Below are 26186 nucleotides of genomic sequence, written 5' to 3' on the forward strand. Positions count from 1 at the left end.
AAAATTCAGATTGAACCACTGATGGCAGATGGACTATTTTGACTATGTTTTTTAAATATATATATATTTTTCTGTGCCTTGACAGTGTGATTTACTTGGCAGTCAATGGGACGGTCACAAGCCGCCTGGTTTTCATCCAAAATATCTTACATTGTGTTCCGAGGACGAACAAAGCTTTTACGGGTTTGGAAGGACATGGGGGTAAGTGATTAATGACAAAACTTTCATTTTGGGATGGAGTATCCCTTTAATTGTTTTACTACCATTCTATATTTTGCATTAAACACTCCATTAGTTACTGGTGCCCATATTAATTAAATAATCTTTGACCCTTTGGTCCGTCTTGTCCTTGTCCCTCTGTTGTTTCTTGCTTCAGAGAGGTAGGTGGCAGTGTTTGCACCTTTCGATTGAGTCGCAACCAACACATTTCAGAAGAAGAAATCCAGGGGCGCTATCGATATTTACAAATTGATCAAGGAACGCTTCTTGACGGACATTTGGGTGATTATTAAAACTGTGTGTATTATTTTGTTGTGTAAGAGCAATTATAGAATGTTGTTTTGTAGTCGTTTTATTTGTTAGGTGTAAAGTAATGAAATAATCAACAGTGCCAAAGTTAATCAAACCATCTGGCGAAGTTACCGGTAACAGTTAGTTATTTATCAGCGTGCGACGCGTTTTTTGCTCGTGTTTACATCTGCGCCATCACGACAAATGTTATTGCTTTGGGCAGTTTTAGCGTTTGAAGATGCTTTTGACAAACATTATATTTAGCTATGGGTTAGCTCTGCGGCTAACTGTACCAAGGAGGTTGGTTACGGTCATATTTTGATGGTTTATTGTTCTAAACCATTGCAAGATATATTTCACGTTAAGGTGCAATTTTAACAAAATAATAATGCCCATATAGCCAATCCTAGAAAGTATTTTAGACCACAAAACCTAAGAACATTCCTCAAGCTTGTCACATAAAACAGACTCAAAAGGGGTTGGGCCATGACTTTGTAAGCAGAGAGATCCTGTCATTTTATGTTAAGAATATCCAAATTTAGTATTTTTCACATCAATTTAGATTGAGATAGGACCATGCAATTAGCCCTTCTCTTCTGATGGATTTACTATTTTATATCAATTGGAAAGCTGTACTTTATGTATCATTTAAAATTGTGATATCAGGCCAGTTGTATACTGTTGTAAATAGCTGCAAACTCTAATCTTGTGACATTAACAAACCAGCATATATTTGTCCTTTTAATATTATATCAACATTGATTAATAAGCAATGTCTAGTTAACGTTAGCTTTAGCTTTACTTGTGTCAGTTGGTTAATTTCTACCAGCTATGTGAAGTGATAATCATAAATGAAATAATTTAGTTTCAAATGCTTTACTGAATTGTAATTCTATGAATTAATTTGCAGTTAATACATACAGCGAATACACCTCTTCTATGCATGTTTTTAATTTCTGAATTAAAATTAATTTCACTCTGTATTTTTTTATGCTATGGTGATACAGAAGTCCTGGTATCACAATGATGAAAAAATTCTCATTAACAGAATGAAAATCTTGGAAACCTTGGAACGTGTTTGGCATCACACTTGTCCACCAAATCAAAGTAATGTTGTGCGGCATTTGACCCCTCTTTAGCGTACATTTAATGACAGTACTTATTACAGAAATAATATGGTAAACGAAAATATATTCAGTGCCATTTCTATTGAAACTATTATATCATGTTTTTACATAAATTTATAATTACACATGTAATGATGTTGTAATTCAGTACATTTAAAAAATATTAGGCTAACTTTAAATATAATTTCAAATAATGCACTACAGCCAAAATCAAGTATGTTTCATGCGCTTTAGTAAGTTAGTCACAAGAGTATTACTTAAAACACAAAAGATTATTAAAACAGTGATTGAATATAAATCATTTAATGTGACATTAGTACAAAATGCACTATTTATAATTTTACTTAAATGTTTACAGTCATGAAAGTGTACTCTTTCTTTGACTCTATAAAGGCTTGGTTCCAGTGTCAGCCTAATCACATTAATAGCAATAAATAAAGTAATATTTTCCCGTACTTATATGGTCAGTTTGGTCACTAATACTGTTCTTCAAGTGTTAACACATCAATATTTTATGGCTCTTTTTTTGTCCCATTCTTTGTAAATCAGTGTAAAAACTTGAGATCTTTCTGTTTTTTGTTTTTTTCTGTTTTTTTTTCTATTACATAATAACTTATACATGTTATATAATAAAATCTGTTATATAATAATATCATCCATGTTATTATATATGTTGTTGTAGTATAATGATCATCTCTCAGTTTAACAAATCCATAATCAAACGTAATTTGCCTTTTCTGTTCTGACTGTGTGAAATCTCAGACTGCTGCCTGATTCTCTTTACAGTTTGTAAAGGTTGGCGATGGACACATTAGATGGCGGTGCCAGTGAAGACACAAATGAAACCGAGACTGTTGGTGCACAGAGCCTGTATGCGACGCTTGGCTTGTCATCAGAAGATGTGGATGCACTTGCTCAGATTCCTGAAAGTGAAATCAGCGTAGAAACCCTCCCCTATCTAATCATGCAACTCAAGGCGAAGAGAGCCCATAAAGAGTCAGCTACCGCAGACACTGACTACAGAGACAAGTCCAGAAATTCACAGGACAAGCTGAACACACCCGAAAGATGCACCAGTGACAGATGCAGAAGCCCCTTGACTTCCAGCTCAGCGCGGCGCTCTGGAAGCCACGGGAGCCATGAGCATCATGGGAGAGGGGATGGGCATAGGAAGGCTGAGAGGCACACAGGAGGAAGAAAAGACCAGAGTTACAGGAAGTCATCCCGAGAAAGACAAAGCGGGGATCATGTGACTGAGGAGACGGAGTCTGGTGACATCCCAATGGTTTTCCCACACAAATGCACTCTTTGCAAGTGTGTGCTGAATTCCATGAAGGTAGCTAGCAAAAATAAAAAGATATGTGGTAAATTGACAACCACAATTAAAGTAAAACCACAAAAATACCTAGAAATGATTAACATTTTGTAAAATCACATATTAGGGCTGAGCATTGTGACCAATGGTTCGAAAGAGTTTACTTTATAGGTAAAGCTATCTATGGTGCTATCAGCGGGTGGTACTGCTCAACATTAGGAAGTGAGGGAATACAAAAATACCCATACAAGACAGGGATGGTGTGAAGTGAAGTTTCATTTTGGTTCCCTCATAGATATATTGGAGATTTTAAGGCTTCAGACTTGACCCATTCAATCATAATTTTGAAATGTTTAAGTTCAAAATATTTCAAAAACAAAAAAGTATTTAATTTACTAGAATATCCAAAGTTAGGCATTTTCACTTAGATAAATATATTATTCTCATACCATGATGTATGATTTTCTTTCTGGATGAAGGTGATTATCATAATCTGTTGTATCATAATCCTAAACGCTTATGTTTTGTTTTCTTGACTGTCAGACATGGAAAGACCATCTTTCAGGTGTCCGCCACAAATTACGTGAATCAGAACGAAGCACTCGCTCATTTCCACCCCCTAAAAGACCCTGCAACTCTGAATGTAAGAATAATCATCTCATTACTTCATTATTACATTCATTACTAACACCACAGAAATGGGTTTTGTGTCTTTTAGTTTGAGCCTATTAACTTTAAGACCATCTGCAAGCTAACGTACTCCTAGAAGTTGACAAATGTAGGAAATTACAGCAAATATACAATTTTTTCCCCCCTTTTCTTGAAATTGAACCACAATTTACATTTATTCATTATTCATTTATTCAACTGCAGACTCAGTTATCCAAAGCAACTTACAAATGAGGAATACAACAAGTGATTCAACCTAAAAAGTCAAATAACACAAGTGCTTGTAATACAAAGTTTTAAACATCGTTTAGAATAGTACAAGCTAGAACAGAGTATTTATTTATTAAGATATATACTCTATATAAGTGCTCACAGAAGAGATCAACCAAAAATATTGATCTTGTAAATGCCTCTGTATAGGTAAATTTTTGTCCATTTAAATGCTCTCGTGATTGTGACATGAGCTAAAACCTATTGGCTATTTATAAAATGCCAATTCCTTAAGTATCATTTTCTCCAACTTCCTGTTTAAACAGGAAATGCATCAACATGTGAAAGAAAACTGGCTCATCATGCCAATTCATAGGGTTTTAAATTTTAATTATATTTTAATTTTAAATTTCACTTGTCCAAGTTATTTATATATAGTACTGTATACATTTTTATAACAACTAAATTGCACAAAATTCATAAATTTTACCTTTTTTTTTTTTTTAAGGGGATCAGTACATGTCCACCACATCAGACCACCTCTACCCTCCTAAGGTAATTTAAGTTGTATGCTGTTTTATGTTCATTTCTGTTATTTTTGCATTCAAATTGCTTTTTTTAATGTGGTTATATTATCCCCAGCCCAATACAAGAGTGGTAGTTGCCAAGTTTCCTATGGGTGCTGTGGCCGTGGGGGAGCTTTTAGAGCTTGGCAAACCATTCGGCACGATTGTGAAACACTTGGTGTTCCCAGCAAAGGTAATTACACACCAGAAAGACATTATACATTTATTCTCAGTGGTGAACTACTTTGTAATTTCATGACAAATTTGCAACTTTGTTTTGCCCACCATTGCTTTATTCAGGGCTTAAATTTTTCCGGTATCTCCGGCGTGCGGCGTTTGGCTGTGGGGGGGAAAAAAAAGATAGTCCTACTTTTAAAAAAAACTTGTTAATATCACGTTCGAGTTCATGAGTTCACCTACCAATGGTATGAGAGGAACACAGCTTTCACTCATTATTTCACTCATGAGCTTTCACTCATTTATACATTTCTAGTCAATCAGAAGTTTTTGATCTTATAAACACGAGACGCGCATAGTATCCAACTGTATCTTTTCAAATGTTAAAGTTGCCACAGTCAGTGCATGCTTTGCATGTGCTGCACTTTGTTTGCACCATTTTATAATTTATTTATTAGAATTTGAAAGAAAATAACAATATTGTTTGATAAGTGAGATCTCTGATTTTAGTCCTTGAAAAGTTCTTTCAAAGTCCTGGAATTTCATTTTGCAGTATCTGTATGAGCCCTGTTTATGTTACTCTGTACCCTGTTACAGTTCCTCGAGCATTTTAATGTTTTTGTTTATCGTTAATTGAACTGAACTGTAGTTTTCTGTGTCTTTTTCCTATTTTTATATTTATTTTATTATTATTTAATTTACCATTATTTCTTTTGAACAGATTCAGAAATGTCATGTTTTAGATTGTAGGTCATCTTGTACCCTGTCAAGGGCAAAACTAACCAGCAAAACTTGATATCAAAAGCATCCTAATGCCGGTTTCTCACTGCACGCGCAAGCAGCGCAGAAGCATTGCGCATGCAGAGCAGCAGTATAAACCATGCTTGTACTGCCAGGGCTCTCAAGTCTCACGCATTTCAACCAGTTCACACGCTCTCACGCCACACCTTGTATTCCTCACGCTGAGAAGGGATAACTTGTCCCGCTACAATTACTATACAATTAATAGATGAGGGAATACGGAGGTAAGTTCTCTGCCGAGTTCATAGCTGTCTCGAGTTATACAGAGTTAAATGCCACCTACCAGCCAATCAGAAATTAGGATGTTGTTGTTTCTGTTAAAATTACGTGATTCTGCCGCAAGCGGGTTCGTTACTAAGCAACATGGATGCGCGCGCACATGGAGTGTAAAGCCTGGAATACACTACACGACTTTTAAAATCTGAACAGATTTTTAAAACACTAGGCATCATACACTTACCGACTATGTAAATAGTGACAAAGGAAAACTGGGCATCATACACTACGCGACTGAAGATCATACACTACCAGACTTTAAAGTTGTTCCAATCACAACAAACTCATGCAGAAACGTGCGTCTTGTTGCTAGGAGACGCATGACAAATGAAAACATACGTGTTCTAAAGTCGGCTGAAAATATCAAACATGTTTGATATCCTCCGACTGGATAGAATCAAAGTCTGAAGCTAAAAAATCTGAGTCTGTGACCATCATACACTATGCGATTTTCTGTGGAATCTGTCAGCTGTAATCTGCAGACTGGCTCCGACTTTCCTCAACTAGCGTCAACTTGTTCATACTGTAAAATCGGGGGGAAATTGGGGCAAAAATCACGTAGTGTATTCCAGGCTTAAGTTGGAAGAGAAAGAACCGATGAATGCTGTAGGTAACCCCTTCATTTATTTTATTTTTTCGATTTTAAGATTCCTCTACGAAATCACTTGCCTGTGAAAAGATAGTGAGAGCTGATGTTGGGGAATATAGCCAAATTCGTGCTAAAGTATTATTGATGCAGTCAAAAAAAAAAAAAAAAACTCTCCAACTGCTTTGCAACCAGAAGCTTTAACTTAGCTTTGGCTTCCTGAAAGAAAAGTACTAGAGATGTTATAACAGTTGGTGAATCTGATAAAAGACAGACAAATTCATCCAAATAAAATAAATTAAATTGTTTTACATATTTAAAAAAGGATCATAAATACAAAGAAATTTGGCCCCAAACATGCCAACTGAACAGCAGTGCTCAATGTACATACTGTACACACACACAGTAGGATTACAGAACTTGTCCTGAACATGTATGTCAAGCTGTCTGTGTGTGTGTGTGTGTGTGTGTGAGAGAGAGAGAGAGAGAACACAATTTTTTTTTTTTCTGTTGTGTTTGTTGCACATCTTGATGCCTTGATGACAGGGGTAGGGGGCTTCCCCAAATTCAAATTCAGATGCAGTGTGTTTTCCATGGTGGGTTTGAACAAAACCAAAACTAGAAACAGTTTGGCTCTGGATGGAACGCTATTATCATGACAGTGCTTTATGTGGGAGTCCTCTACCCCTGTCATCAGGCATCAAAATGTGCAACAAACATTTACAACAGAAAAAAAGAAACATGAGCTGAAATGTGTTCTCTCTCTGTCTCTCTCTCTCTCACACACACACACACACACACAGTTTGACATGCTCAGGGTAAGTACTGTAATGTATATGTGTACAGTATGTACATTGAGTACTGCTGTTCAGTTGGCTCGTTTGAGGCAAAAAAAAAATATTTTTGATGCATTTGTATTTTTAAATACATAAATCTTTTTTATTTTATTAGAATGAATTTGTCTTTCATCAGATTTACCAAATGTTATAACTTCTATTTGTGCTGGTCAATTATGAAAAATAGGTCAAATTGAACTGCTAGCAAAAACTTGGGTGCTGCAAATATTTGAGTTGCTCCTCCCCTTTGACTTGCCCCTCCCCTTTGTGTGGCCCCTCCCTAATCTCACTCCAGACTTTCGCTATAACTTGAGAGCCCTGGTAATGCAATACAGACGAGTATTGTAATTTCTGTCGTATTTTCCAGCGTTCTCCTCCGAACACTGTGTGCCATGTGCTTTGATGTATGATATGGCCAGCATACTCTGTGATGCGACCGTGTCCCCCTTCCCTCTGTCCCACACATATATGTAAATAACATATATTACGGTATATATAGGTAGTTTACACAATAAACTTGAGCCAAGTTTTCAAGATTGCCGACCCTGTCAGGAAAAATTGTCTAACCCTTCTCACATTTTGTATGAGGAATATTCATTTTTGCCATCTAACAGAGTTGCATATGCTAGATTTAATTGGCTATGTTACATAAATCTTTTGTGTATCAGTCTGTAAAATTAATAAATCAGAATTGGGGGTTCAAATAGGCCTCTGGGCTCTGGAAAATAAAAATGACTCGGCAATCAAATCCAGCTAACTGAGTTAGTGACGTACAAAGAACGGACCCCTGGTCATCACTTTAGTTGAGGGGTCACACACATGAAGTCATGAGAAGCTAATGCTTAGTTAATGATGACTGCTGTATTTGGATGTTAACAGAATTCACATACTATGTGCTCTGACTGGCCAATGTTGGGGTCTGTCAATTTACCTGCAGGCTACTATGAAGAAGATATGAACATGCTTGATAACTCACAATGGATAGTAAAGACCTTGCTTTTTTGTGAACAAAGAAAACATCATGATCATGCGTAATAAATCATAAATCGTGATGATGTACTCACCTTAGTTAATGTCTTAATTAAGGTGTTGTTCATCCATGAAGTCATGAATGAAAGACTTAGAAAGATATTAATGCATGAAGTAATGCATAATTCACATATTAATTTATGCATGAATTCATGGGAATTCATGTACCCTTACCGTAAATTGTTACCGACTTTTTTTTTACAGAATTGTATTACAGTTATATTTAAAGGGTTAGTTTTTACATCAAAATGTAAAAATCTTTTATTAGCACTCACATTGTGTCAAATCTGCATGACTGACTATTCTGTGGAATGTGAAAGGTGAAGTTTAGCAGATAGCACCGTAAAGATAGTCAGTGTGATTTGGACTAAACCCGAATTGAGTGAAATTAAAGGAATAGTTAACTCAAAATGAGTCCATCCTACATGTACAGTAGATGAGATGATTATCACAATAATCCACACGACTCCAGTCCATCAATTGACTTGTGAAGTGAAAAGCTGCGTGTTTGTAAGAAACAAATATTAAGACGTTATGACTTTAAACCATCCCTTATGGCCAAAATGGTCCATGGTCCATAATAATGCTTTCTCTATTGAAAAAGTCCATCCTCTATTGTCGTCTCACATCAAAATCCACCCACATATTTGTTTTAAGAACTGTTTTGGACTGTTTTCGCTTGTAAACGATACTTGATCTGTGCGTATTTCTTTCCTGATTCAGACAAGATGAGTTTTTCACTGGAGAAAGCAGTATTATGGATAAAGGATCTTATTGTTAGCGGGAAGCTAAACGTTAATTGATGGACTGAAGTCATGTGGATTACCTGTAGATTATTGTGATGTTTTTATCAGCTGTTTGGACTCTCATTCTGATGGCGGCATGGCACCCATTCACATTCCAGTCACACTCATACGCACCTAGTATATGTGAAACAGGTTTTAAAAACCCTTTCATTGTTTGTTTTTTTATCTTTATTTATTTTTATGGGTGTTAAAGGTGTATTAATTTTGTTTGCTGGGTAACAGGGATTTTTGGAGTTTAATTCTCACAAGGAGGCTCAGAATATGGTCAATCACTTCCAGCTGAAACCAGCCTTCATAAAGGAGAACCCAATAATCCTCTACTTATCACCGACAGTGGAAGGCATTTATGTGAGTAGGAACCCCACAAATCACACCCTCTATACTTAGTTTAACAATCTATCCATTTATCATGGATTTCCTTGACTGTTACATTTTGTTTGCATATATTTGATTGACAGACACCACCCAAGTTTGATATGCCTTCACCAAAACGAACAAAACGTTCAAATGCACCTTCGGTGGTTTGTTTTTCACGTTTGCCTACGGGGGAGGGCGTGGAGGCTGAAGTGCTGGAGCTTGCGGGCATGTTTGGTGAGGTGTGGCAGTCAAAGTTCACCGACTGTAAGGTGAGGATTACCATCTTTAAGAACTTGTGATGACAACTTATGTAGTGAAACTCAAGAGACAGTGTGGGATCTTTTAATGTACAAACTAGGGCGGTGGAAAATGTACACTAATCAGCCACAACATTCATGTGCCACCAGTCTAATATAGTGTAGGTCCCTCTCGTAATGTCAGAACAGCCCTGATGTGTCAAGGCATGGACTCCACAAGACCTCTGAAAATGTCCTGTGCCCTCTGGCACCAAGACATGAGCAGCAGATCCTTTAAGTCCTGCGGGTTGTGAGGTGGGACAGTCGCGTACCACCCCCAGGCATTTAACGTCCTTCTGCGTACCCCCTCTCTCACACTATAGTCACACAGTATTTTGAAAACGTGCACATGTAACACATATACCTTTGTAAAATGACTCCCTTTTATCAAACACATAATTTGTATGCAACCTATCGTAAATTTTTTAATAAATTACCGCTCAATGCAGTGGGTGTGCTTGAATGATAACTCTGCGATGTTTGGCTGTATCGGAGAGAGTCTGAGTCTTAAATTGTTCTCTTTGGACAGTCTGTGTCAATATTGTTTTTTATGCCATAAGTGCTGAGAATGCAAAGGTACGTTGTCACGAAGGGCACCAAAGTCTTTACAGCGTGATTTGCAGTAAGGGTAAAAATCTTTGCAAGGCAGATGCCACACAACCTGCCCCCCGGTAGGCAGCTCCCAATTCGAGATGCATGTGGAAAAAACAGAGAGTGCAACCCGGGTCTCCTTCTATTGTTTTTTTTTTTTTTACCTGCCTAAAGATCTCTCGCTGCTACCGGACACTCTGATTGATGCACATGTGAAAATTGACAATGTGACCCTCCTCTCCTTCTACACTATTAAACCTACCTATTTGCCACATTAACTTGTCATTTGCAGTTTTGGAGATGTTCTGACCCAGTTGTCTAACTATCACTATTTAGCCCTTGTCAAAGTCACTCAGATCATTTCGCTTGCCCATTTTTCTTGCTTCCAACATGTGAAATTCAACAACTGACTGTTCACTTGCTACCTAATACAGTATATCATGCCCCGTAACAGATGCCACTGTAACAGTATAATCAATGCTGTTCACTTCTCCTGTGAGTGGTTTAAATGTTCTGGCTGATCAGTGCATATATATTGATACTTCACTGAGGTTATACTGTTAAATTGAATCAGTTTATTAAATAAACTTTTTCAATTAGTTGTATGCATTAATTTAGTTTGTTTTCCCATGTAAAACTCTTGTATGTCTATCTGTGTGTAGGCCTTGATTGAGATGGTTGACTGGCGTGATGCTGACATCATGGTGAAGTATTACTACAGTAACCCACTGAGGATTCAGGGCAAAAGTGTTAAAGTGTCCATGTCACACATCACAACCCTGAGGTAAGAGACTTCTGATATCCCAAGCCCTAAACAGGTACTTAGACCAGTGTGTTGAGGGGAGGCTTGTGACTGTATCAAAATCTCATGTTGCGATAATTGCTAAAGCTTTTACGGTATTATCATGGTATTGAAATTTAGTTGCAAAAAAGTGTCATAATACTGTATAACAGGTGTAATAACTTTTTTCTTATAAAAAAAGAACTAAACATTTCAATACAATAAAGCAATGCACAAAAATGTATAAAGTAAACAAATGATTTAAACAAATTAAAGTGCAAAAGAATTATAAAGAACAATAGGTAACACTTTATCAGGTCTTATTAGTTAACCTTAGTTAATGCATTAACATTAACAATGAGCAATAGCTCCTTTTTTTTAGAAAAAGTTATTATTCTTTGTTAAAAAATACAACTCTTAGTTCATGTCAGTCATTAAATAATACAGTTACAACATTTGATTTTAACAATGTGCTAAACTAAGATTAATAAATGCTTAGAAGAATTTTTCATTGGCCGTTTGTACGAACTAATGAATTAACTAATGTTAAATAATGGAGCCTTAATGTAAAGGGTGACTGAATATTAAAGATTCAAAACATTTTCAAACTATATCTAGGGCATCAAGTTTGAAAATAAATAGCCTATTAAAGCATCTGTTATGAGCACTGTTGCAAATACATAAATCCGAATGGCTGTTTCAAACATTTAAATCCTGTCCAGAAAGTAGTGCAGCTGCTTTGTTTATGAGGTTACCGAGGTAACTGCTGCATTTCTGCAGTTCCAACAGCGCCATCTGCTGTCAGAGTGTAAATATGCATTTTCATTCAGCGCGTCTCCTTCGCTCGTTCTACCATGTGCTTCTCATCCATGTTCTGATCCGCATACCTCTTTGATGCTACATAGATCGGTGTGCATTTTATCCGGTTGATGAGAAAAGTATTCTTTTAATGCATTCAAAAAAATTTGTAATAAATAATTATTCACAGTATTTTGAAGTGCCCACGATAACAGTATCATGCATGTTCATTATTGTGAGATATCGCATTACCGAATACCGACACATGCCTAGTTGTGGGGCAAAAAGTCTGTGAAAGCGTAATGGTGCTAAATTTAAAGTACTGCTTTAGTTTAGACAGCCAGTTTAGATTCTGCTGTAAAGCAGCTCAAGACAACAGTGTCATCATTTAGCTCAAATCAGTTCAGTGTTGGTTCGGTTCAGATCGATAACAATTGAAAAATACTTCCTAATTTAACCAGTGTTTTGCATAAAGGCATGGAAATGTCAATTCCAACTTCTCAATTGCTGTAATTTGTGTGGTCATTATGAAAGTGTTTGTTAAACTGTAGTCATTCGGGATTACTGTGTGAGTCAATCCACTGGCCAAAAAAAGTCTGAGAATTCTGAAAAATGATGAAAAAACTGTCAAAAGTCTCCAAAAATGCCATTATATTAGAGCTGCATAATTAATTGTTAAAAGATTGCAATATCGATTCAAACACCCACACAATCTTATTTCTAAATGACAATGATTGTAAACAAGATTTTAATTTAGTTTGAATTTATTTATTCATGGTTCATATCATTTATAAGTGTTTTATGTTTGTGAAAATTAGGAAATATATGAATCATGCTTCCATTAGCTGAATATGGAGATGTTTTGATTAATCACAGATGCTATCCGTTGAGCTTAATGTGCTTTTTTAAAGATTATTTTAAATGCTTCCTTAACTGAAAACCTTTTTTTTTTCAGAGAAAATAGTCCAGAGTCTGTGAGCAGAAAAACTGACTCAAGCAAGTACAGCAGACAAAGAGAAGAGTCTACATCTAGCCACAAGGACAAAGGCGACAGCTCAAACCAGGAAACCACAGAGAAAGAAGAGTTGATGGAAAGTAAAGACAAGGTTCTTGAAGATGAGGAGGGAATTCAGTTGGAGGATGAACCTGGGCTGCTTGATGAGGGGTCAGAAGGCATTGCGGTTAAAACTGAGGAGAAAGAAAAAAAGGAAGAGGAGGAAAAGATGGAAGAGGAGAAGCCTACCACTGCTGAGGAGGAGAATAGAGAGAGAGGATCAGAGCAGAATCAAGAGGGAGAGGTGAGTTGATAGAAGGTGAAGTGTGTCATCTTAAAATGCTTTTTATCTGAGTGTAATTTGCAGAAACAATTAGTTAGCCATAGATAGATTTTAACACCTGGAGAGTGTAAACACTGTTGCTCATGGTGCAACCAGTTGTGTAGGTGCCACAAAATGTTTGAGATGTGAGAAAGATTATCCATTAGCAGTTATCGTTTCCATCTCAAATGAAGTTCGTTCTCTGGTGCTGGATTTTTTAACTGCAAAATAAGTAAATAAAAAATGCAGCAAATATCACTGTTTAAAAGTTTGTGGTCAGTAAGATATTTTTTTTTTTTTTTTTTAAAGAAATGAATACTTTTATTCAGTAAGGATGCATTAAATTCATCAAAAGACATAATGTTACAAAAGATTTCTATGTCAGTGGTGAGAAACATTGTTTGCTCACCAAATCAGCATATTTAAATAAAAAATAAATAAATTTAGAATGAAGGATCTGGACTGGAGTAATGATGCTAGTTCAGCTTTGCATCACAGGAATAGATTACATTTTAAAATATGTTAAACCAGAATACATTTATTGTAATATAATGTTTCACAATATTAATGTTTATACTATGTTTGATCAAATAAATGCAGCCTTGGTGAACAGAAGAGAATTCGTTAAAAAAATCTTACCGACCTCAAACTTCAGCAACATTATAAAATGCTTGTTTGCTCTCTTAAAGTTGCACAAACCCAGGTTACTATTAGCAACGCAAATTAGATCCTTAGATGTTTCAGTTGTCTTAACCAAAAGCCATAGACAAAAAGCAATATAACAAACAGCTTTGGTGTGAAGCAGCAGCAGTAAAATATATAAATAAACAAATACATCCAGGCCAATAGATATCAGTACAAAGTCCAAAACCACTTGTATTAATGGAGTGAAAAAAGTCCAGTCTAAACAAAGTATATAAAAAAATTACATTTACATTTTGCATTATTTGCCATTAAGAATGATATACTGAATTACTGACCCATGTGAATGAACTTCACTAGTTTGAATGCAGAATACAACCCAAACAACCACTAACTGTAAATTTATTTCAGTCATATGGATTCAGTCAGATTTACCTACAGTGTATCAAGCCTGACAGCAAAAAAAAAATAATAATAATTTTCACCATATTTTCTAGTGTTATGGTATATGACTTTTTTAAAAATATGCAGAAACAACATGAACATGTTGATGGCATCTGACTAAAAGCAATGTTTGTGCTTTTATGTCTTATTTCTCTAGGGTGATTTGGATGATGCAGAATTTCCAGAGAACATAGAAGATTTCGTTACATTAGATGAGCTGGACAACAATGCAGGAGGTGATTTATTTTGATTAAATATTAACAAAAAAGAAAATGAAACGTATGCATTTATGAATCATTCACTAACGTGCATTTATAAAACAGTGAAATTTCATTTCATGCCGAATTTAAATTCAAATCATGTACATTTCTCCTACAATGTATTTTAAGTCTATGACAGTAACACTTTTTCCCCTTTTTTTCCCCCAGATTCTTCTGTGCCAAAGGTAAGCATCACATCTCTCATTTACATTAGATGTTGGATGTCTTAGTAAATGAACATATATATTTCCAGTTCAACAGTATGGGCAATAACAATGTGTATTTTTCATTGCACTATCACAGGATAGAAAAGTAGTGGTGGTGTGGCCTGTGAAGAAGACTCCTGACTTGATGAAGGATCTTTACAGTCTGTCTGCACCCTTTGGCAGTATGGTGAAACATTCTTTATCCACATTCAAACAAGAGGTAAAAATAAGTGATGCATGAAATATCAGCAACCAAATTTTTAATTTTTTTTGGGGCAGGGGGGTATTGTTTTCTAATTGCTTTATAAAAAGGAGTCAGGGCTGCATTTATAAATGCAGGTATAAAAGGTAATTTGTGTTATTACAATTTCAATTAAATAATTTATATTTGAACGCATTTTAAAATGTAAATTGTTTCTGTGATGCAATGCTGATTTTAGCAACCATTACTTACAGTCTTCAATGTCACATGATCCTTCAGAAATAATTTAAAAAATGCAGCCTTGGTGAGACTTCTTTCAAAAATATATATAAAAAAAAAATATCTCGATGACTCCAAACTTTTGACTGGTAGTGCTTATCCTCTATTATAGATTTATTATATTTTTACATTTAAAAATATAATAAACATTATATTTTTAACAGCCATATTTCATTTTTAACAGCCATATTTCAACAACAAATTGAAGTAGAAACATAATTGTATTATTAAAAAGCTGGTATAAAAACCACCTTGTGTGCAGTTTAAATGTTTGTACAGAAAACATTTTTATTAGAATGTTGATTACTGAATAAATTTGATTGATCGATTGATTATTACCTAAATTATTAACTGATTGGTGATAAACTTCGATTTCAGTTTCAGTAAAAAATTCATTTTGGTGCATTTCCAAGTGTTTTCTGGAATTTCCAAAATGAATCTACGTTTTCAGTGGATCAGTAAAAACATTTTTGAAGCTGTCTGTAGATTATTTCACAATAATTTCTAATATCACATCACATAATATATTAAATAACTATAATATTTAATAACTAATATTTTTATCATTTTAATAATATAATGATACACAGGACTCTACTCTTAGTGTCTGAAACATATGTCTATCTCATATTTTATTTGTGTGTGAATTTTATTAATTTGATAACACCTTAATCTGGCATATTAGTTAACATTTAATATTTCTGGTTAATGTAAAAATGTTACTTTCAACAAATACCACATTATAAGTTAAAAACAAAGGATAATGTTTGCATTAGTTAATGCATTATGAGCTACAAAAAAAAAAAAATCTATGCAAATGTAAAAATAAAGTGAGCCTGAGCTTTTTGTAGTCAATGCCCATAACACACTGTAATTGCTATCAATTAATCATGCAGTAACTGAAACAGCCAAAACCAAAACAGCAGTGGTTGGTTCTCTTGATAGTTATTGTGTCGTCTATCCAGATGTTTTTAACCATGCTACCACATTATATGCTTTCAATTTTACTAATCACAGTTCTCATACAATTTTCAGGTTTTGGCTTTAGCTGGTATGTTTGTTTGTGTTTTTGTAGGCTATGATTGAACTGGAAACCGCTGAAAAAGCCCAGGAAATGGTGCAGTTCTACAGAAATCACAAGTCAACGATATGTGGCAGGCCGGTGTCTGTTTCCATGTGCCTTACCATGAAAACAATAGAGGTACTGTATGTGTTTGTGCTTTAAATTGCAATAACATTTCATAATATTATGGTTTTTACTATATTTCTGATATAAATAAAACTTTGGTGAGCAGCCATGACAGACTTCAAAAACATTCAAAAATCATAATTATTCCTATCTTTTGTTTGCCAGGGTAGTCATGTCACTATAACTTGGTTCACTAAAATAAAAGAGAGAGAAAAAAAAAAACATTTTGTTGTGTAATTTCCCTCATGTGCTCTCAAATGTGTGAGCTGTTTACTCCAAAGAACACAGAAGAAATTATTTAGAAGAATGTTAAGACTGCTACACATCCATGAGCAACATCAAGAAAAGTTATGAATAGAAAAAATGGAGGATAAAATGAATACAAATAAAAAAACAGTCAATATATAGATAGAATATTGGGCAGAAGGGAAAAAATTAATCAGTCAATGTATGTTTTGAAATGACTTGCCATATAACATGTAATGGCCAAAATAATTGAAAGATAAGGATATTTTGTAAACACTTGAGAATATTGTTATTCCAAATGAAAATGATTACCAAATTAAACTAAAATGATTGTGGTGGTTTCAATCCTTCACACCATGTTTAGAGCCCTAGTGGGAGGTCCGTTTTCATCAGCTGTCTTCCCAACCAGAGGTACCTACGACAGAAATACACCGAAAAATCCCTCTTCAAACTGACTAAACCTTTTGGAAAACTGACTGGCTACTCTCTGCACAGGTATCAAGGGACGGTACGTATACACACATTTCCCCTCATCACTATCTGCACTAGGGCAGCACGATATATCGCATGCGATATTTAATGCGCATCTTGTCAGTAAAGCCGGTTCTGTAATCAGCAGTAATTTCCATCACGTGCGTGATTTCACATGGAGCTGCATTTACCACACAGAGCCGTTGTTCACTGACAAGCTGCGCAAAACTACCTTGATAATGAACGTGGATTTGCGCAGCTTGTCAGTGAACAATGGCTCTGTGTGGTAAATATCGTGCAGCCCTAATCTGCACTGCAAAAAATAAATAAAAAAAACCTTACTTAGTATTTTAGAACTTAAAAAAAACTTAGTACTTAGAATTTTTGGATTTTTTTTTTTTTACTAGAAACAGGACAAAAATACTAAGTAAGATAAGCCTTTTTTTGCTGTATATGATGAGCAGCAGAGCAAAATTTGTGAATATTGACTTTTTCTTGAGTGTCATCATAACTAGGGCTGCACGATATATTGCCATAGTGTATTAAATGCCACTCCATTTGAAAACAGGTGATGGAGATTTATTACTAATCACAGAACCGGCTTTACTGACGAGATGTGCATGACAATCGCATGTGATATATTCTGCAGCCCTAATCATAACCCTTTAATGCAATTTGTTTTTCCTGTGCCTCTACTTGTTACTTCTCAGTGTTACATGCAACTGGAGAGTATAAAGGCAGCTGAAAAGATGGTTGCGCAGTACAGTCGGAGGCCTTGCAAATTTTGGGGGTCGGTGCTGAAGATAGCTATGTGCAGGAAAGGGGATTCTCTGATTCGCTGGTATGTAAATGTGGATCATTCATTACACAAATGAGAAAATACATTTCCATCGTTGACTTGGAGGCAATAACAAGAATGTACAGTTGGCCCCAGACAGTATTTGAGCAAACTTTAAAATGTCGTTGAAGTAGAAATCTGCAAACAATTCCTGCTGGAGCAGTTTTCAGAACTAACTTCACTTTTCTGTAGTACAGGTCATTAAAGGAATAGTTCACCCAAAAATGAAATTTTGCTGAAGCTTTACTCACGCTCAGGCCATCCAAGATGTAAATGAGTTTGTTTCTTCAACAAAACAGATTTGGAGAAATTAAGCATTTCATTATTTGCTCACCAATGGATCCTCTGCAGTGAATGGGTGCCGTCAGAATGGGAGTCCAAAGAGCTGATAAAAACATCACAATAATCCACAAGTAATCCACACAACTCCAATCCATCAATTAAATGCTTCCTCTAGTAAAAAAAGTCCATCCCCTGTTGTCCTCTCACATCAAAATCCACAGACATATTTGCTTAAAGCTGCAGTCCGTAACTTTGTTTGGTTAAAAATGATCCGAAATCAATATTTGAGCAAGTACATAACCAGCCAGTGTTCAAAACTATTGCCTTACTTTAGCCCGATTCACAACGGTTAGCTTATAATAATGTTTTCTAATTTGAGTGGTACGGGTAGGTTTTCGCGGGAAATTCAAACATGGCACCGTGTCATTACGTCATGTCTGTAAACATAAAGAAGTTGTCCTGGCTAGTAGGCTATAGCATATGCGGATGCTGCAGGTGGTGCATCGTTTATAGACTTTTCTCACAGCAGCTAGAATAATTAAATGTATCATTTTGATGGCGGATTGTAATCCAGAAAGTATTATGTGTTTATGAAACACGTCAATGAAATTAAATTATATTCCAGTTTTAAATGTGCTTCTGATTACAGATAGCCTGAGTTTACACAAGATTTGTATTTTAAAGAGTTAAAAGGGAGCATAGTTTGCTTTTTGGGTTAAAATCATTTCTTAATATGAAATTCGAATGGTTTGACAATTAGATTAAGCTGTACAGAAATTGAAATCTACACGCTAATACACACTATACTCATAGTCATGCATTGCTGATGTTTTTAATTTGAGAATAAAGTATAACAATAATAATAATTTGAACGGTTTGATGTGACATGAGCTAATCGATCGTTAGATTAAATCAACATTGGAAGCGCGATTTATTGTAATGCTTTTTTTCATCAGTTGGTCAGAACAAACGTGACTGAGTTGTTACTTATTTGGGTCATATATTCCAAGATTTAGACTAATCTGTGATTGAGAAGAACAGTAAATATCCACACCGGCTCGGTGACTGACAGCTACATATTCTCCTCAAAACATTAGATTCATCTGCGCTGGAGCTGTGCCAGAGTACCACCCCAACTGCAATTCCAGGTTTTCAAACATAGATGGCAACAAAGAGGCAAAACTTATGGACTGCAGCTTTAATATAAGCATATTTCACTCCTGATTGAGATAACTTTTTCACCGGAGGAAGCAATATTATTGTTAGAGGACTTGTTTTTGTCAGAAGCAACCATTGAATGTTAATACATCTTGATGAATTTGTTTCTAAAAAAAAACATGCAGCTTTTTGCCAGACAAGACTAGAGTGGTGTGGATTACTTGTGGATCATTGTGATGTATTTATCAGCTGTTTAGACTCTCATTCTGACGGCACCCATTCACTGCAGAGGATCCATTGGTGAGTAAATCATGTAATGCTAAATTTCTCCAAATCTCTTCCGATGAAGAAACAAACTAATCTACATCTTGGATGGTCAGAGGGTGAGTACATTTTCAGCCTATTTTCATTTTTGAGCTTTTGCTTCAACTGGACATATTCAGATATTTTTTCTTTAGTTAAACTAGTTTTGTTATTTTATTTGGAAACTAACAGAATGCTTTTTTGATACATTTTGTTTGCTTGTGCTATTTTTTTTTTTTATATAAATGCCACTGACATTTTAAGTGACATTAAGGTGACATCAGATATAAGGAAACATTATACACTACTATGTAAAAATATTATCAGCAATGTGAATGATTGCAGGTGCGTATAAACATTTTTTGTAACTGACTACCTTGAAATGGTTTTTAAAAAATGACTTCAGCCAAATGCAGACACAGACTTTCATATAACATTTGACACTAGGAAAACCATCTTAGTGCAAAGAACATTTTTGATGTGCTGCATTTGCAAGAGTGTGCATGTAATGTAACAACCATTGGGAAAGTAACAAAGAAATTATTATTTTCTATCTGTAGTGACATCTTCAATTTATGCTCTTTTATTATAGGAGATACCCTGAAAATGCAGAGGAAAGAGAGTTAAAAAAGGAAACAAAAGAAATTAAACCAAGCACTGAAAGGACAGAAAATGACCAGGTAATCAAGACTGGTGCAAAGGAGGTGAACATTAACATCTTGGACACATTTGACTAAATCTTTTCTTGTGCTTTAAATAGAAACATTTTGATCTAAAGAGTCATGCTTAAATGCAGAACTAAAACTTTTTTTAAATATGCGAGTTGAAGGAAAGGTAGCCAAGTGTCAGGCATATGATATCTCTGTTGGTTAAAGTCATATAAGAGAAAATATGTGTGTGCAGAACCAGCACAGTTCTTTACCGGATTGTGAAGGTGTTGGTGGGGATCCAATTTGTGAAAGTAAAGGTTCAGAAGAGGATAGTCAACTGGACAAAACCCCTCTAAACCCTTATCAACCAGACCAAATTGTGGGTAAGTCCATCACTTGCTTGTATTAGGAACTCCGTTTGGGGGAACTAAATTAGCTCCTACTTCAGAGTAGGGTCTATAATGGCTATAATTATTTGACCATTCAAAAATTTGTGGTAATTTCTTAAAATGTTGTGCTTCATAAACAACAAAAATGACCAAACAATTTGAAGTTGTATTGCCTTTAATGTCTATTTCTTCAGTTTCTAAAATGTTTTCTAAAAGGTTCAGCATATTTAAAACCTGTGTAAAAATGCTTTGTAGTGTTTAAAATGCTACAGATTTTTTTTTTTTTTTTTTAATCTAAGCAATTAAGGAAAAACTGTATATCTTATTTCAGGTGTGAACTACGTCATCCCAGTAACTGGTTTCTTTTGCAAGCTGTGTAACACATTCTACACCGATGAGAAGAGAGCAAAATCAGAGCATTGCCGCAGCCTTGAACACTACAACAACCTCAAGGTGACTGCAATAGAGTTAGAAGAGCGATAATAAAATGTTATATTCATGATGTGACACCTGTTACCACATATCAGTTGAATTGTATGGTAAGGTTAACATGAATATATAAAAGTAAAATAGGTTGGGAGCATGGGTGACATTTAACTCTCGAGTCATCGGAGCGAGAAAAAATTGCTAAATTTCTTTCTCAAAAAAAGTCTTTACGGATAAAAGTATCAAAACAATACCTTATAGCTCAGCATAAAAGCAGTCAATACGGCACAGTCAAGAATAACAGTAAACGACAACGTTGCCAACGTTTACCAAACTGTGGAATAGCTTTGACTCTTGTTTTTCATTTTAAGTGTCTGTCTGATGGCCTTTAATTTTTAACGATAGAGACGATAGACCGATCGTCTTTTCATATTTACTTAAAGCACGAAATAAACGAATGAACATCATAACGTATTTAATTTCAACCATGGAAAAACTTCAATACACTATTTTTCAGGTTTAAGTCCACCGAGGGTAATCTACTCTCCTGTCTGATTTGTTTGTTGGTCAAGATGGTTGATTTGGCATTATGATTGGTCAGATCGCCTGTCAATCAAGCTTTTTGCGAACGGTCAATTTCTTTGTTCCAGAATTAAATCACCGTGGGTGCTCTCACATGTATTTTTTGTCTCGTCCATTGCTAATGTCAGTCATTATTCTATTTCAAGAGTACATCCAGCATAAATATGAGGATACCATTCCCGGAACTTTGCAGTGTGTATGTGTCCGAAAAACAAGTTTCATGAAATTCGGAATGGATTATAGCCTAGAAAGTGTGCAAAGCAAGCTTCCTTTATCACTAAAAAGCTGTCTCTCATCTTAGTTTGTGGCAGTCTCACAAGGTTCCATTATAATCGGTGAAGCTCTATAAACTGCACAATGAATCTCTTGTTTAAATCGCATCTGCACTATATTATGAGATGATTCACAAGCTTGAAAAACTATGAGTGAATTTTGACCAAATAAAACACCTCTAATTGGTCTGTGATTGGCTACACTGTGAGTTTAATGCAGAAAATTGCTGATGCATATTAAATTAATTAAAGTGATAGTTCACCCAAAAATGAAGATTTGCTCCAGTAGACCATTAAAGGGGACATGACATTGATTTTTTTAAATTATTTTGATATGTTCCTTGAGGTTTACTCGTTAGTTTTTTGCACAAAATGAATAAATAAATAAATATATGGGGAAAATTATTTCTGAACCTCTCTCAGAAACAGGCTGTTTTTAAGGGGTGGGTCTTTTAAGGCTTTTCATTAATCTGCCACTGTTATGATTAGCTAATGTCACAGCATGGAACGGTGTCAGTGCCCCCTCGCTATTGCGTGTGAGTGTTTTGACAACAATCAAAATAAAACCGTCATTTCCAGACAAACCATTATTAAATCATCTACATATAGTTGATGCAGCTGCAGATATAGTACCGCTTCATCTTACAACAAATGTTTCTTTGTGAACTTTCCATGACACGCGTCTCGTTTACAAAACCATATACTCAGTCCTCTGACATGATCCGCAGTGCCATTAAAACAAACTATCCACTTGTTCCTTACGTTTCACTCCATTTGTCCTAATGACAGACTCGAGTGATGGGACTGTGTCAGAAAGTGTGGACAAGATAGCGTCAGTGATTGTAATTTCTATTTGCTTTTGACGCGACGCAATGCAACACTCGCAACATGATCAGGTGTCTTCTGTTAGCAGCTGAACGCCAGTGGGCGGGGCCTGTGTCGATGTGTTGCTCTGGAGGCAGTGTTTATGCAAAGGACTGTGCCCAGCTGACGTCACCTTGTCCCTATGGATCCAAAACGAGCTGTTTTCTGAGGGTTATTACATAAATGCTTTTTTATTGATGATGAGGCCATTTGAAGTCATGAAACTTGCAGGATGTATTAAGCACACAAACACCTCTTCTGTATCAAAAGATCAAGGGAAAATTGGTTTCTCGTGTCATGACCCCTTTAAAGATGATTTTTAACTTCTGGCTCCTCACAATATATTGAGGTCTTATGCAGCGAAACAAACGGTCTGTGCAAGAGGCATTATTTACAACATTACACACATCAAAGTTTTGCATCATTATTGGGTGCTTTAGTAATATAATTGTGTGTATATGAAGTCATTGCTTGATTACATAAACTGGTGAATCGGTTATTTGAACCACTTCATTGAAACAAACTGTCTGAAAGAACCAGTTTGCGAAAAAGAATCGAACTTCCCTGTTTTCCTGAGGCTCTGGATTACAGAGTAATACACATAATGTTGTAAATTATATTCAGTTTCTTGCACAGACTGATCATTTCACTTCATAAGAACTCAATATATCATCAGGAGCCTCGGGTATTAATTTTGTGTTGCCTGTATATGCTTTTTTGACTCTTAAAGTGACGGCAGCCATTGACTTGCATTTTATGAATCACCAAGGACCACGGTTTCAGCTAAAAACCTCCGTTACTCTTCTCATTGCATAGCCTGAGGATGAGTTCATTTTTGGGTGAACTATCCTTTTAGTAGTGTTCTGTTCTGTTAAGGAATATGTTGGACAAAATTATAACTAGTACAGATAAGTACCATGTGTTGAGCCTTCCATAATTTTAAGTCCAGTCATGAAACGCTGGCATCCAATCTCCCAGCCAATGAAACATCATGCTTCCTATGTCTCTTGTCCCGGTTATGTGGATGAACTTACATACTGTTTTGATTTTCAGCTTAAACATGCTGAAGTGGTGAAAGAGGCAGATGGACACCCAGATGGCTGAGTGAAAAAAAACACAAAGAAGACAAAGACATTGTACTTTTGATCCATTGTTTTTTTATTTGTTTTCATTCCAGTTAGTTTCCATATTCTTTCTGTTCAAATGTTTTGTTTTTCAGCGTGTCACAAGAGTGAGTGAGTGTGTGAGAGAGGCAGATTTTGTGGACAAAAATTGTGAAGCCATTGTGATGGTTTGGATGTTTAACAGTAAGCAGAACGAACATGTATATCAGATGAAGTTACGCTAAGCTCTTGAAATAAACTCACGTTTGTTTACTGTCACCTGTATGCATAGTATGAAAGCTTCTCCATTACTATCTTGATAAGAGCAGGTTACCTTTAGTTATGAAAGCCTCTTCAGTGGTCATGGCTGGTAATGAAATACACTGTGTGTGAGAGTGCAGGTTTACTTTGACATAACACTGAAACCTAAAATGGTTAAACCTCACAGTATTAAATTATTTGTAAAGAAATTGGCCCCGAAACTATATGAATGAGTGTACAATTTTCCATCAGTTCAGCAGACATTACAAATGTATCTCACCACAAACTAATATACTATACCTTGCAGCTTGTGTCTGTGAAGGTCAGAATTAAATGAACGTGCAATGATTTGTACAAGTAGAGGCACATTTGTGAATACAGTTGTTCACTTTTGTGTAAATATATCAACCAATGTTCCAATTTGAACATAAAATGGTCTGGTGAAGAGTTTACCTTCCACAAACACATAAACAACTACCAGTAAATAGTAAGATATATTTGCAACAATTATCGAAATGATAGACATTTGTGCACACAATTAAACATTGAGACTAATATCATCTAGTCCTCTCTTTATAATAGTCAAACAATGTTGAATCAAAAAACAAATGTTTCTACATTCCAATAAACTAAACTAAGACATTTAGTAAATAGCAAAAAAAAAAAATGGTTAAATGGATTTAAAATCAAACCACAAAACACAACCACAGCCAAACATTTCAGTCATGACAATTGGAAAGTATTTTGATTGTCAAAGGTACTGTGTATAGATACAAATGTGAAACTTCACAATAAATAAATATAATAATCTGCAATACAGTCCTAGCATCAGAAGCACATTTACTTTACATGCATGTTAGTTAATGCATAAAATTAACAAAAGTTGAAAATAGCTGCATTTAAAATGACTTTTAATAAATACCACATTCTTTTGTATCAGTTTTACTTGATTCAGACTCTTAAGCACACGATTCTTTTCTCATATCATATGTATCCATCTTTTTCTTAAATGCGGAAGTAAGCCTATGGGCGAGATTTCCGTTTCATTAGCTGCTATAGGTGAAGAATAACAACGTGCAGTAAACGGGAAAACTGTTTGCACTACAAAGCAGTGTCTTCATAATTAAGATAATACATAAAAAAAATAAAAGACACCAATTTTCAGTATCAAGCAGCAAAACGAGCTGTTTTGTACGGCTAAAAATAGATGAGACCGGAAGCTAGACCCATAGAGTTTACAAATGGCCGCGGCCATTTTTACGGCAAGAAAAAGGTGGATAACATCAGTTCTTTGCAGTGACGTCAGAAATGTCTGCAAAACAATGACATTTTTTGAAGACATTATAGAATGACCTGAGTCGATTAGTTTGGCGCGTTCCGCTAGCAGGATTAGGAACCTTTATAGTTAGAATACATCAACAATAATGTACATTTTGTAGCAACTGAGCACAGTATCACTTTAATCAAATACATTTACATTTTAAGCACTGTTTATTTTGTATATCTTGACACACTGATTGGTTACATATGGCTTTAAGTAAAAATAGACATTTTTTCAGAATGTTCCTATTGCACAGCATGCACAACTCGTTCAGCCCAACTCGTAGAGCATGGGCTTGCAATGCCGATATTCTGGGTTTAATTTCACAGGACACAATTTCTTAAATGGACTTTTATGTTGCTTCGGGTAAAAGCATAAGTCAAATGCGTATTTATAAATGAACGTTAAACGTTCAAGTATCAGATTGTCAGCTTACCATTCTTAAAGGGCTACATGTTTACAGAGATGCACATCTCATCTTTAAGAGTTGAGCATTTTGATACTATATTCAATTTAAATGGTTTATTTTGCACATTTTGGCCTTGATCTGGAGCTTGCCTGAGAGACAATAACAGCTGGCACTGGTGCATTGTGGGTGAAGGGACAACACTCTGTGTGTAATTCAAGGACTGGTGTAAGCAGTAACAGTCCACAGTTCATCTATATACACACACACACACACACACACACACACGTACACATTCCTCCTACAACTGGAGCTCTAGATTTGGCTTTCAGCTCCAGTACAGAT

General features: G+C 35.5%; 1 protein-coding gene across 2 annotated transcripts; it reads left to right on the forward strand.

The window, feature by feature from the left end:
- Positions 1-354: 354 nt before the first annotated feature.
- zgc:152816 (uncharacterized protein LOC777712 homolog) lies at positions 355-26185 on the forward strand. Of its 2 annotated transcripts, none has more exons than XM_058776279.1 (19): positions 355-501; positions 2424-2973; positions 3496-3595; positions 4340-4386; positions 4474-4590; positions 9131-9256; positions 9367-9534; positions 10815-10936; positions 12687-13029; positions 14291-14369; positions 14562-14578; positions 14697-14819; positions 16156-16281; positions 16880-17023; positions 17697-17827; positions 20160-20247; positions 20471-20600; positions 20938-21059; positions 23804-26185. In XM_058776279.1, exons 2-19 carry the CDS (start codon positions 2440-2442, stop codon positions 23852-23854), a joined length of 2568 nt encoding a protein of 855 aa, XP_058632262.1. In that variant the 5' UTR covers positions 355-501; positions 2424-2439; the 3' UTR covers positions 23855-26185. The 2 variants fall into 2 exon arrangements, with proteins under 2 accessions (XP_058632262.1, XP_058632261.1); XM_058776278.1 differs by having other exon boundaries at positions 363-516; positions 23804-26162.
- The last annotated feature ends 1 nt before the right edge of the window (position 26186 follows it).

The sequence above is a fragment of the Onychostoma macrolepis genome, chromosome 05 (assembly GCF_012432095.1).
Source record: "Onychostoma macrolepis isolate SWU-2019 chromosome 05, ASM1243209v1, whole genome shotgun sequence".
Classification (NCBI taxonomy): domain Eukaryota; kingdom Metazoa; phylum Chordata; class Actinopteri; order Cypriniformes; family Cyprinidae; genus Onychostoma; species Onychostoma macrolepis.